We start from the raw sequence: 13,594 nt of genomic DNA on the forward strand, positions 1-13,594 counted from the left end.
CCGTCGGTCTTGATCCTTATCGGTAACAAGTTCGAAGTAGCGAAAAGCGTATTTGCATTTGGCTGTCGCGCACGATTAGACGACAAAGGCAGTGCCGGTAGTTACAAACGATCGTTCTATTCCAGTTCTAGTGATTTTCGTGATGTATATTAGGTTTGCATGTTACGAAGAGTGTTACGTTTTCCGGGTAAATCTTAATATCTTCCCGTATGCCGACTTTGTCGGTAACATATACATATTGTGCACTGTTTTACTGTCTGTTGTTTCTGCATCTGCGGGTTACATCGACGTTTTACGGCCGATGAAATTGAGATAAGCAACGTAAGAGATTTGAAGAGATTTTAAGAGATAGTAATAGAGTAAGAGATAGTAATAAATTCCTCAATTGGATCTTTTATATTAATGTAAACATTTATATTCGCCTAACGCTTGATTTTAGGCTTGAGTTTTGTTCAATTCGATAATCCTAGTTTAACCACGATTCGTATGGAATAAAGCAATTACAGATCCAACATTTACTTTGTGTAACTTCTTAACTTATTAAGTTTCTTTGGTTATTTAATATTATTATTATTATTATTTAAGTACTTCGTAACTTCCTAACATCACCGATCGACCCGGAATTTTCTTGATAATTGACACCAACATATGGAATGATACGCAGTAAAAATCCTAAAAAACGTGTTGGAAGTAGTACAAAACGAGGAAGCTGGTTAATTCGGTAAACAGATTATAGAATCCTTTTACATATTTACAATTACCAGTCATTTTGACTGGCATTTGTATAAGTAACCAAGAAAAAAACATTATTTTGGTTTTGAATAACTAAAAAAAATAAAATAAAATTCATTATATGTTTTTTTTAGTTATAGTTGCAGAAATCATTACATCATTGCGGAAAATAAATGTAACATGATGAGGAATTTTATCTTAAAATTGTAAAACCAGTCATTTTGACTGATGTGGTAGTTCTAGCTTTAATAAACAACGAGCGATGGCAAAAACCTTTTGAACAGGATAGGGTCTTGATAATATACGTGAAATTGAAGAAGGTAGGTTCTCTAAACAGCAGTTTTATGCAAAAATTTTGGGGGCTTTTTAAAACCTAAAAATATCCTAAAAAAGCTGCGTGGTCTTAAATGACCCAGTATGCAGGCGATGTTGGTAAAAATAAGATTGCAAACGGAGGGTTGAAAGCCTATCTTCATATTTATTACGAGAAAGTACCTTTCCACTGCAATCGCAAGTCCCATGAATAGCCATTTCCTCACCGTCTTTGGCAATCATAACTCTCGCCTGCTTCGTTGGTTTCCCACCGTCCATTTTCCAATGTAATTTTGCAATAGAATCGTACAGCTTTGACAAATGTCTGCAGACCAATTCAGGATTGTTTCCTAAGGAGAAGTAATGTATTCAATAAATTTCAAATTCAGTATTAAGTTCATAAAATAATTGTTTACAAAAGTGCTTTACTTAAATTAAATAAATATAATTATGCTACTAGCATTGTCCTTGCAATACCTGGAAAAATACAAATGATACAAAGAAATGCTTCAGACGAAAGCTGTATCGTATTGATGGGAACATACTGTGCTTTCATCTATTTGACCTTGCAATGGCTTTGAAACATCCTGTAAAGGTGACATTACAATTCTTAAATAGACGTCGCTATTTTTTATTCTACATATTCTTGTAGTTGACATTCAGACATTTTCAAAACACTTCAAACTCGTGTTCTTTGCAAAATCCATTATCGAGATACGACTTTTAAAATTTGATATGCCACCGACATTAGCGTTACCCAATCATGGGGATAGATAAAGATGTTTTCCATAATTCTACCATAATTATAATATACATTTATTTGTAATTATAATTCTATTTATAATTGTGTAATTTATAATTATAATATAATATATATAATTCTACCATAGTTCTACCACTGATATGGCATTGTCAAAACACAATTTCGCAGTTTTCTAATGTTTTTGGAATAGTTAGTTAGCCTTTTCCATTTTTTTTTCTTTTTTGAAAATTTAGAAACGTCTAAATGTCAAATACAAGAATATGTAATCAAAGATGAAGCAATTCATTTGAAAATTTTAATGTTATCCCTACAGGACGTTTCAACGTAATCGCCGGATCAAACAGATAAAAGTACAGTACGTGTTCTTCTATACCAAACAACTTTTGTCTCAAACATTTTTTTCCTAACAATCGTATCTTTTCAGGCAATTAAGCGCCCCGAGTTACACAGAACATGTTATACGTTACAATCTAACGTATTAAATATATGTGACGGCAAATAAATCGCTCATTTTTGCTCCCTCGATTTTGCAACTGAATTTCGTACCAAATGACAGCTTACGATCTTATACTCATCAACGCGTCAGTTTGCATGCTTCGGTGTGCGAACTTTGATTGAATAATTCAAACAGTTGTTCTCGGAAATATTGCTAATTGCTGACAATTTGAGTTTGGATCTTCAAAATTCAAAATGTCTGATTCAATCCAGTGTACGATATATTTAAAGTAGCATCTATGTCTTGTATTTTTTTGTCCTATTTACTGCAAATGATGATGATGGATACGTCACATATATTATGTGGGTACATGTATCCCATGATTTTGATCCAAGGAACCATACAAGTGTCATAACGTAGATGCAACAGCCAACAGTTTGCCACTTCTTCTCAGTCGACGCATCCGTCCTAGTTGCTCTTACCCAGGTGCTCTTGTATCATCTTCCTCTACTTCTTTTCTCAAATTCCAAAAATATTTTGCGATATCCACCATCCTGGGATAAAAAAAAAAAGAACAAAATTCAAATAGTAATTCAGCAGTTATTACACATGTAGAAATGATGTATCCATCTAAATTTGATAATTGAATCTAAAATTGATAAATATTGATTTTAGATTGTTAATTTTGAAAATCTAAATTCAAATAGCGATTGAACAGTTATTTTACATAATAAGAAAAATGTATCTATTTAAACTTAAACGAATTGATACATACTATTTAGATTGTCACTGTCAGTTTTGAGAATCTAAGTTCAAATTCACTATCAGCAGTCAGCAAAACGCCTGAGACTGATTTTTTGAATTATCTGATCCGAGATAAAGGACCACATACCGAAGCACACATTGATGGCTATGAGCATGTTGGACGCCTAATGCCTTGGAAATTAATTGCCGACTCAACTTGAAAATTTGATGTGACTGATATCTCATCATAAGCTGTCATTTTGGTAGCAAAAATGTATCACTTTTCGATCGTTCTTTTTCGCAGGAAAAGACAATAAGAATTATTTATAGCTATCAATGTTTTCTAACCATTGCTTAAAATATCAAGTAAATCTGCTGCGGAGATGAAATAAAACCTTGGGTAAATTAATCTCTTTGTTTCCAAGTAATCGGCTAACGCTTTCTCGCAGAAATTTAGTTGCACTTGCAGCTCTTCTAGTTTCTCTAAAAGTTTAGGCCGGTTGGTTGCTTTTATGATGTTCAAATTGCTCAACATTTCCTTCAGCAGTTCCTTAAAAATTATTACACGTATCGCTATATTTTTCGATATAATGTTCTCAAACATGTTTGAAAAAATATTATTTAACGTATTAATTTCTTTAAACAAATGCTTAATTCAATAAAAGTGTGGCATACTTAGATATTCTATACATGTATCATAATTTAATTGTAATGTAATTAGGTAATTTATATTTATAGCATTAAAAAAGTAATCAAAAACGTGAGCACTGAACTGATAACTGTTGTTTTTTTCTTTTGTTATATGGTTATACATGTATACTTATCTAATGACTATGATTATTAATTAAAATTATTTCAAAGCAGCATCGCCGGCCGGATGATACTCTGGCCTAACCTGTAACCCACACATTTTTAAAAATAGTTACATCTTTCATGAATGAGTTAAGTTTAGCTTGGACTATATAAAAATACATCCGCCTTCGTCAGAATGAAACGTAATCGTAACATAAATTGTATTCAAGTATTTTGCGAATATCTCGGAAACTGAAACCGAGTGGCGGTTACATGTATAAAAAAAAAGTTGTTCAGAATGTTGGTCTTGACAACATATTTCAAAATCACCAAAATCGGTGAACTCTTTTCTATATAATTACTATTAGTTAGCTTGGCATTATTGCGTTTGATTGAAAGCTTATTACCTATGTATAGTATAATATTAATTATATTAATATTATTAATAATATTAGAGGGTAACATTATACGGCATATACACGATAATATTATACATACAAAAAAGCTGTGTCGAATCTTTAAATAAAAAGAAAATTTATCGCGCAGAATTATTAACGTTTATTTTTTCATTGCTCTATAACATAATGCTCGCGATTGTTTCTGATTCAACATCGCTTTCGTGAATGTATCGTTTCTATAAAATTGTTTGTTCTTCTGTTACATTAAATTCATTTACTAATCCATTTGCGAGGTTCATCTTTGGGACCTAAATTTCCTTTCTTTAATTTTTCAACTTCAAGCAGATCCTCATCAAACATTCAACGTAAATTTTAAACTCAACTCGTAACCCATTCATTTTTCTTTTTATTTCCATAATATTATGGCTATCTCTCTCCTTAATTAATGAGTTAAGTTCAGGTATGAGTTAGGTTAGGTTGTACCATATAAAAATGTTATGAAACTAAATTTATCGAAGCTTTCTGCCAATACCTTGACAATATATTTCAAGGTCATTGAGATCCGTGTCCTTTTGTGTATAGTTAAGGAACATGCTTAAAAAATGCAAAGAAATGTATTTATTGTGTGAAAACGTTTATAAAAGATACCTAAGTATATTTTTTTGAAAAGGAAGATTTTTTTGTATTACGAATGAAATTATCAAAGAAAATTACGGAAGATGTTAATAAACAGTTAATAGAAGTACATACTTTGAACTCCCTGTCAATTTTTTCAAACCGCTTGGTTTCTTCTGGAAGTTGGCTCCTAATGTCTTCAGAGCCAATGAAAATGCTTTCGAGATAACCCCAAGCTCGTTGAACTTCGAACCATGCATTAATCACTGCATCTGCAGTACTTAGTTTTTTCTGCCAGTCAAGAATTTCACCGAGAAAATATCCAACGAATTTCGAACCTAACATGTTTTGCAGTTGCACCTATTATAAAGCAATAAGAAAGCGATATAGCACATTGTCATAAGTTAAATAAGTCAACATAAGGAAATATGAAATTATTGGACAATAAGCGAATTAAATAGGGAACTAAAAATAATAAAATTAAAAAAAGGCGAAGAGGAATTTCTGAGCATATTAAAGTAAAACAAAACGAAATGTCATTAATATACAAGTAGCTAAATCATGCTGTGGAGATCAATGTAATAAAAAGTAAATCAGTACATATAACCTATAAATTAGATACTTACAAACATTAGATAAATTTTAATTTTTATAAAAAATTTTTATATCTCTCTATATGGTGCTGAGACAAGTTACAGCATACTGTAGACACTTATTATTAACGCAGAAAGTCTTAATAAATTGAATATAATAATAACGACAGTAACAAGAAAATTGTTACTAAAGAAATTTTACAAGGTAACAAATGAAAAAATTGAAAAAAATTTATAGATTTTTGTATTGTTTATAACGTATTGTGTGAAACATTCCACGTGTATTTTATTATTTTATTTCTTTGGCGAAGAAATATCTTGAAACGGTACCTGATTGTCCTCAAGGATTTCAATAGTTTCCTCGTCGATTTTAAGAATATTTAATTTCGTACGCTCGTGTATCTCTTTCCCAAATTCGAGCGTACTCCAAGTGTCTTTAAGTTCTTTTAGCACCTTTTCCATTGCCATTTCCTTCACTGATTTAGCGACAATATTTTTAACTTCTTCTTCATATTTATGCAATTGTAACTTTAGCAAGTCTTCCAATGTTGTATTATCGGTCATGATAAATACCACCTACGCAATAATTAAATTCTATGAGAAAAGAATTACCTCTAATACTAAAATATATCATATTTATTATATTATTATTATATTATATTTATTATTTATAAATATATTATATTTATTATTTATAAATATATTATATTATATTATGTATTTCGTATTACGTACAGTAATGTAAGCAGTGAAACTATTCCATAATCATACAGGTTCTTAAATTTTGTGTTTACAAAATTTTTCCATTTAAGGTCTTATTTTCAAGAAAATAAAATTTGAACATGTTTAGTTAAGAACTGGTTTGATATACGCGCGTGATACATTTCCAAATTCATTTTTCTCGAAAATAAAGCATCTTGCGATAAAATTTTATTCTACGCCTTTGACTTATTTTTACATGTAGTTTAGAATCCTATCGATTATTTATTCTTGTTCAATTCGAAATTAGCCAAGATTAAATATTCCTGTAAAATTTTCAAACTCGATTTTCTCAGAAATGAAACATCATATAAAAAAATTTTATTATATACTTCCGAATTATTTTTTAATGTAGGATCGCTCGCTATCCGGTTGTATAATATCATCTGTCGGGGCCCAGCCGGTATACAGAATGTACCGAAAATTGTGGTACAAGCCGGAAGAAGCTGATTCTCCATGCAAAAGCAAGTCGAAAATGTAGCGTAGCAATTTTCGATACAAGGCTCCGTTTTCGAGAAAATCAATTATAAAATTTCGTCCGCCTGACTCCCGTTATTTTTCAAGTACACGCGTACCTACATGATGGAACACTATAACCCATATTTTTAAAAAGCTACGTAATATTTTACACATCTGGATGCACGTGCACAAATATCATTGCTCTTCACGTACATTCATATTATATTTATATAACATAGATATTATATTTTTATATATTTTTTGTATATGAATATTCAGTAATAGAAAAAGTTATTTCAGCCAACGCTCAAACCGCGTTGAGTGCACTCGTTCTCGTCCGATCACGAAAGTTAAGCAGCGCTGGGCACGGATAGTACTTAGATGGGTGACCGCTTGGGAACTCCGTGTGGTGTTGGCTTTTTTTTATTTTTCCAATCTTTTTTACTCTTTTTTAATAATCTATTTCTAATAATCTACTTTAAACATCGAGAAGAAAAAATCTTTTGATATTACACGACTATTACCATACATTATATCATTCTCCCATACACGTACAAATAAATTATCACATGTCTTAAAACTAAGAGATGTCACGTTTCTTGATATGCTGAAATTTTATAACAGATTAATATCAAAAATTGTTATTCTATATTTTCGACTTTGCAGGAGAATTACCCCCGTTCGGCTTGTACTACCGTACAAAGTACCAAAGTACGAAGAAACCTATTCAACCGACTGTCGTTATTACCTCCCAAGCGCACGCGTACTTGATGAAATTTCATCGTAGATTTTCTCGAAAAAAGTATTGTATAAAAAATTCTGAGTCTACATTTTCGATTTACTTCTACAAGGGAATCAACCCCTTTCATTTTCTATCATGATTTTCGATTATACTCTGTATGATTGACTGTAGTTTTCATTCTAATCGAAAAATTAGGAACAATTACAGAGTGTCGCATTTTTATCGATCTACGCAAATCCTAAATCATATATTAGTCAAAAAAGTGTGTTAAATAAAATTTACTTTGTTTCGATGGTGCAACTTTGTAACTCGACAGTGTAATACAAGGAATTACCTAACCTAAAGGTAACTACTCACAACCGACTGACTGTTTTTGAAACATTAGAAAACAGCATTATGAAAGATATCCATATGTGCCGCTAATGCCGGCAATATACCGAATTTGAAATTTCATCTGTTAATAACAGATGGTGTACACGACACAAGTTTATAATGTTTTGAAAACGTCCGAATGTCAGTTTACAAGAGTATGCAATAAAAAATGGAAGTACCTATTGAAGAATCTAATGTCACTTTCACGGAAGGTCTAAAGATCACCGCAAGATCAAATACACAAAAGTATAGTATATTCCCATCGATATCGTGCAAGCAATTTTTGTCTGTAACATGTTTATTCATGTTTCTCGAAATATTTGAGGGGCTTGAGTCAAACAGCATATACTGTATATATAAAAAACAATAACTATTATATAAATATATCACTCATAAAATATGATAATATATTGGTAGATATAAATAAAACAGAATGTAAAAAGGATAAATACACGGACGTAACTTCTAAGAAGAAATACGTAACTTTTGGCGTTATTACGAGCCAATTTGACTCCGAGCCAATTATGCAATAATATTTGATTCTAGATATTTAAAGAGGTAAGAGAATTCTTGCACTTTAGAAATAGCTTGCAGGAATGATATAATATTTAAATTAAAATTAATGTAGACAATATTAATTAGACATTGTCACTGCATTATCAATATTATTATTTTCATTTAATTTTCTATTATTATTATGTAATGCTATTTCTATTTGTAATTATCAATATTGCTACTATTATATTTTTCATATTTTCATTATATTTATGATACGCACATTTAATATTTATAGGTTAGATTATCTCCTTGTCGTTGATATTTAATCATTATCTGTCAAGTTTTCGGTTCGTTTCATATTAAATACTGCGCAACTTTCATGGTATTGTAATGTCTGTAATTGAAATCAAGGCCTAACCAAGACTTGGCCTAGTTAACCAGAGATCTAGCTTGGATTCAATGCGTTCAAGTGTAAGCAGAATACTTGTTAATTAACACAACAATTAACTTGCAGCAATTTAGGAATAGAAATTGAGTTAACCTAAGTAATAACACGTAAACACGGAATTATTACCTTCGTTTCAGCCATTAATTCCCTCCAATGCCTGTCTCTAATTGCTGGATTCTGCAATTCTGAGACCGCTCTCAATGATGCCATCATGTTCCTTACTTGTGCTTCGATATTAGTGTACAATTCCCAATGACGCACATCTTTGTCCAGTTCTGTCAAATGAAATTTGCGAAATCTTGCAATGAACAATGTAGGAAAACATTCTATTTTATATTTACAAATACAGAAGTCAAATGCATGGTATGTAAAAACGTTGAGGAACAGTTTTAGGAGCATGTAGTACTTGTCAAGACAAAGAAAATGTCTTAATAAACATGGATCCAAAAACCATTAATTCCTGAGTTATGGGATGTTTACTGTATAAGAGTATAGTGTATAGTAAATCAGTTATTTCGTTTAAATGAGTTAAACAACGAATTGAAAAATGTTATCAAGAGATAAGAAAAATGCAAGAGGTCGACATGTGAGTACTTCTGTGACATAATTAAACGTGCTGAAGGGTATGTTGAAATGAACGTGGGACATATGCTGTAAAGAATGCAACTAGGATTTCCGTCTGTGTTTTCCGTCATCCGATTGCTTGCTGCCCAGACGTCAATTTCCATCGATGATCCGTGTTATTGTGTTATGTGTGCGTTACGTCCGATGATTTGACATGCGTCAAACCACGTTACAAGTTCTGAAACTCTCGTGGTGGGGGATGGCACGGTTAAGCGGTGATCTGTGTTTCTCCAATCCGCCAACAATGTTGCTGTAGAGTAGTCAAAACAATAGAAAACACAAGACCATAATTTTGCGTCTTCTAAAACGAAGTTTAACCATAAAAAGAATTGTTTATGAATAAATAATGTATACCTACTTATAAAGTATTATAAAATATAAAATATTATAAAAAATATAAAAAGATTCACTTGGTCACTTCTACCACGTATTAATTCACTAAACTGTTTTGACTACTCGACATGAGTGTTCTGCGTGTGGTGAACAATGCAAAAATCTTTTTGTCCTCAAATCTGAGACTACTCTGACTGCAAAAGTTTTGGAATTCCTATATACGACCGTGTGTTAAATCTATATTAAAATATATTAGACAGCAATTGCCATTTATTTTTCTAGGACTTTCAAGTGTTGCGTTCGCATGAGATGAATTAGAAGCAGTTTAAATGTAACCGCAGTGCTATCCGGTTACAATCTATAGTTCATAAACGTTTTGTATTTATCTTAGGATATCGTACCTAGTAGTTAGAAGTGTTCGGGTTTCAGACGGAAAAGTTTAGAATTTTAATAGTATTTATACCAGATTAGTGATTTTATAAATGGCAACTCTATGTAGAGGTAATGCCTTACTGACAAAAACATTTCATAATTCTGAAATTAATAGTTTTTGGACTCATGTTTATTAACATTTTTTGTTTATTGTAATGAGTACTATATGTTTTTAAAGTTTCTCCGAACTTTTATGTGTACCCTGTACACTGTAAATTTCTATTGCTGATTTTCAAATTAATGTTATACGAATAAAGAGAATATTATACAGGGTGGTCCATACGTGGGAGTACAATGAAGTACGCGGTGATTCTACGAGAAAAAGTAAGGCGAAAATATATAGAATAAAATTTGTTAACACGATGCTCCGTTTTCGCGAAAATCGAGTTCGAAAATTTGACGAGTATATTTCAATTTGGCTAATTCCGGACTAAATAAGAATATATATCGACAGGAGCTAAATTTTATTTGCATAGTATCAAATTTTGGAAATCATATGAAGCTACTACTGAATAATACAAAATTTGATATAGTTTGATCTAATTAATTAATATACAAATGCAGATGTATAAATACTTTTTTTAGCCACTATATATTATTATAAAAAAATTTTTTGATGTCGAATAAAAATATTGCTGTCAGAAAAATTCATGTAAAAAAACCTAAAGCTTAAATTAAATTTTATAACTTTTTATTGTCGAGAGAGATGTTGTAAGTAAAAGAAAAGAGCTTCTCCTTACGTCTTAATTCTCTGAGAATTTTTTTGCATTCTTGATCCATCCATTCGACATCTAGTTTCTTCCACGTGGTTTTCTTCCACTCGTTCAAAGAAGTTGTAATGACATTCACATAATCCCACAAAGTTTTCAAAAACTGCATCTCCTTTTGTATCTGTTTCGTCATTTTAAATTCAGGCAATTCCTGCTCAAAAATGACAATTTGATCACGGAGATCTTTTTCTTCGCTCAAGAATTTTAAAACCTCTTCATGTATTTCGTTCAGTTTTTCATAATGATTTTCACAATCTGGGCTATAAATATAATTACTCAGCTGTTTCACACTAAATCATAACATTTAGAAAAGTATTCGAAACTTTTATAAATTTATCAATAGCACATTACGTTTGATATTAACAAGATTCCTATATTATCGACATGTTTTTCTATTTCGCATAGAGGTTATTACATTTACGTAGATAATTAAAAGATATAGTACAAAACAAAATAAAACATTTAAACACTTCTGTTATTATTGAAAGTATGATGAAGTATTCAAGACAAAAGTTGTACTACTTAAGGTAGCAAATACGATGGAACAATCAAATTTTTTGTTTCACGTTACTTTGAAGGTTATTTGAAGTTCATTGGGTTTCATCCTCTTTTTAAAATGAAATCACAGCTTTTAGTAGTAGGTTTTACTGAAATAGCTTTAACTTCATAGCATTGCGGTTGATACCAATATACAGGGTGGTTGGTAACTGGTGTACAAGCGGAAAGGGGGTGATTCTACGTGAAAAAAGAAGTCGAAAATATAGAATAAAAATTTTTCGTTTGAGGCTTTCTTTTCGAGAAAATCGACTTTGAATTTTCGTTCGGTACGCGTGCACTTTATCACGTCTTGTTATAACGGATCTCACTGTAGGTCGTTGTTTCGATGGAAAAATTTAAAAAAAAGAAAAAAAAATTAAAAAAAAAATTTTTATTCTATATTTTCGACTTCTTTTTTCACGTAGAATCCCCCTTTCTGTTTGTACCACCAGTTACCAACCACCCTGTATAAAGGTAAAAATATATAACATTATTTTTAAAATAACACATGATATCATTTGATTTTAGCGTATAGGACTTTTGTTTATCTCTGAGCGTTTTCAACATAGAGTTTGTTCTAATTGCATGGGATATTCTGTATATTAAAACAATTGAATAACTGTCTAAAGGAATATTTCAATAAATTTTTAAGAATAATATTTTAATGCCAATGGTAGAAAATGTAAAAGGAATTGTAAAATAATATGAAAAATAGGCTGTACATTAAATAATACTTATATAATAGATCTTCACTACTATTAAACGCAATGTTTGACAATTAGTATAACAATGTGAGTATAAGTGATACAGATATATGGCTGAGAAATAAATATATGTACGTATAGATATTATTCGGTCGCATCCTGTATGTATAGGGATTTTCGGAACGCATGATCTCCCAAACCTAAGATTTTACATCTTAAGTCTATTGTTTCATGCAAATAATACCCACAAAATTTCGACCTGTTTGGCCACCGGTGCCATTTGGAGTAATATTCGAAAAATAAATTAGAAATAACTTTTAGATAAAATGAAAAATTTTATAAAATTATTTTATAAAAATACTTTCAATACTATTTTTAGCTTACTTGAAAACATCCTGTTCATGGAATTCGTTCAGGAAACGGTGTTGTTTAAAGTCATAATAGCTTAGCCTCTTCTTCAAAAGATCGATTTGACGAGTCATCAAAGGCTGGACGATATGTTTCACTTGAGCAGCCATCTTTTTCAATGTTTCCCAATTAACGGGCAATTCCGCGAGCCAATTAAAAATTTTCTCGTCTAAATACACGTTGTAGCCTTGTAGCAGTTCTATTGTTTTCTGAAAAATATTTAATTAATTTAATTCCAGAATGTATACAAAGAGACAGTATTTAGTCACAGAGCTAACCCCAACCTAACCCCAATCACAGAGTGTTTTGTGAGCAAACCGACAGAGTATTATACATAAGTATGTTTGGAATGATATTCCTATTAAATAATATTATTGATATCATATATCAGTTCATCTTTGTCTGTAACCTTCGAAAGTATAATATTACTAACCACAAATACTACAATTCATTCAGGCTACGTAATTAATTGCCTAAAATTGTGTTTGTCATTCATATATTGTATCTTGATACAATATATATAGTAGTTGACGAAAGTGTTCAAATATGCCACATAATTTGTGATAAAATATTGTGATAATTTGTTATGTGTATGTGTAAATATATTATGTGCATTGTATACATTTCTTCTGAAATTTCGTTTATGCATTGTAATGAGATATTACTATCGCGATTGTCATAGTAAAAATTTCCGATTTGTAAATGTCCGATTTGAAAAATTAGTATACAGCGTGAATAAGCAGTCTTAAATACAGGGTGTCCTATTTCAATCGATCAGCACAAATTGCTCCTAAACTATACGTTATTGGAAGAAACGTTTCAAATAAAACTTATTCTGTTTGAGGCAGAACGTCGTATGATGACCATCAGATTTGCCTAGATGGAGGCTTTTTCGAGATCTCAGTGTGATCTATCTCTTTTTTACCTTAACTATACATTCTTTTACTATAACTTTAATTTTAATTTTAATATTAATATTAATTTTAATTTTAATTCTAACCTTAATTTTAATTTTAATTTTAAAGATATAAATTTGTAGGATCATTCGACAAATCTGCAAAAACATTTGGAAGTTTCCCATTCAAATGAATTTATAGCCGTAATGTTACAAAAAGAAAGACAC

General features: G+C 30.8%; 1 protein-coding gene and 1 non-coding gene across 2 annotated transcripts in view; one reads left to right on the plus strand and one right to left on the minus strand.

Annotated features, from left to right (window-relative positions):
- LOC138188855 (dynein beta chain, ciliary-like) overlaps positions 1-13,594 on the minus strand; it is a 69,189-nt gene that overhangs the window by 18,065 nt on the left and 37,530 nt on the right. Inside the window, exons 14-20 of the mRNA XM_069130997.1 lie at positions 12,448-12,680; positions 10,793-11,082; positions 8,790-8,938; positions 5,716-5,961; positions 4,928-5,152; positions 3,336-3,537; positions 1,228-1,394 (exon numbers count right to left, since the gene is read on the minus strand). Coding sequence (XP_068987098.1) covers positions 1,228-1,394; positions 3,336-3,537; positions 4,928-5,152; positions 5,716-5,961; positions 8,790-8,938; positions 10,793-11,082; positions 12,448-12,680 — 1,512 coding nt within the window. The remainder of the gene's footprint in view (positions 1-1,227; positions 1,395-3,335; positions 3,538-4,927; positions 5,153-5,715; positions 5,962-8,789; positions 8,939-10,792; positions 11,083-12,447; positions 12,681-13,594) is intronic.
- LOC138188916 (5S ribosomal RNA) lies at positions 6,903-7,021 on the plus strand. Its single transcript, XR_011175755.1, has one exon. It is a non-coding gene; the product is annotated as a 5S ribosomal RNA (ribosomal RNA).

The sequence above is a fragment of the Bombus flavifrons genome, chromosome 17 (assembly GCF_040668555.2).
Source record: "Bombus flavifrons isolate JBK064 chromosome 17, iyBomFlav1_principal, whole genome shotgun sequence".
Lineage (NCBI taxonomy): Eukaryota > Metazoa > Arthropoda > Insecta > Hymenoptera > Apidae > Bombus > Bombus flavifrons.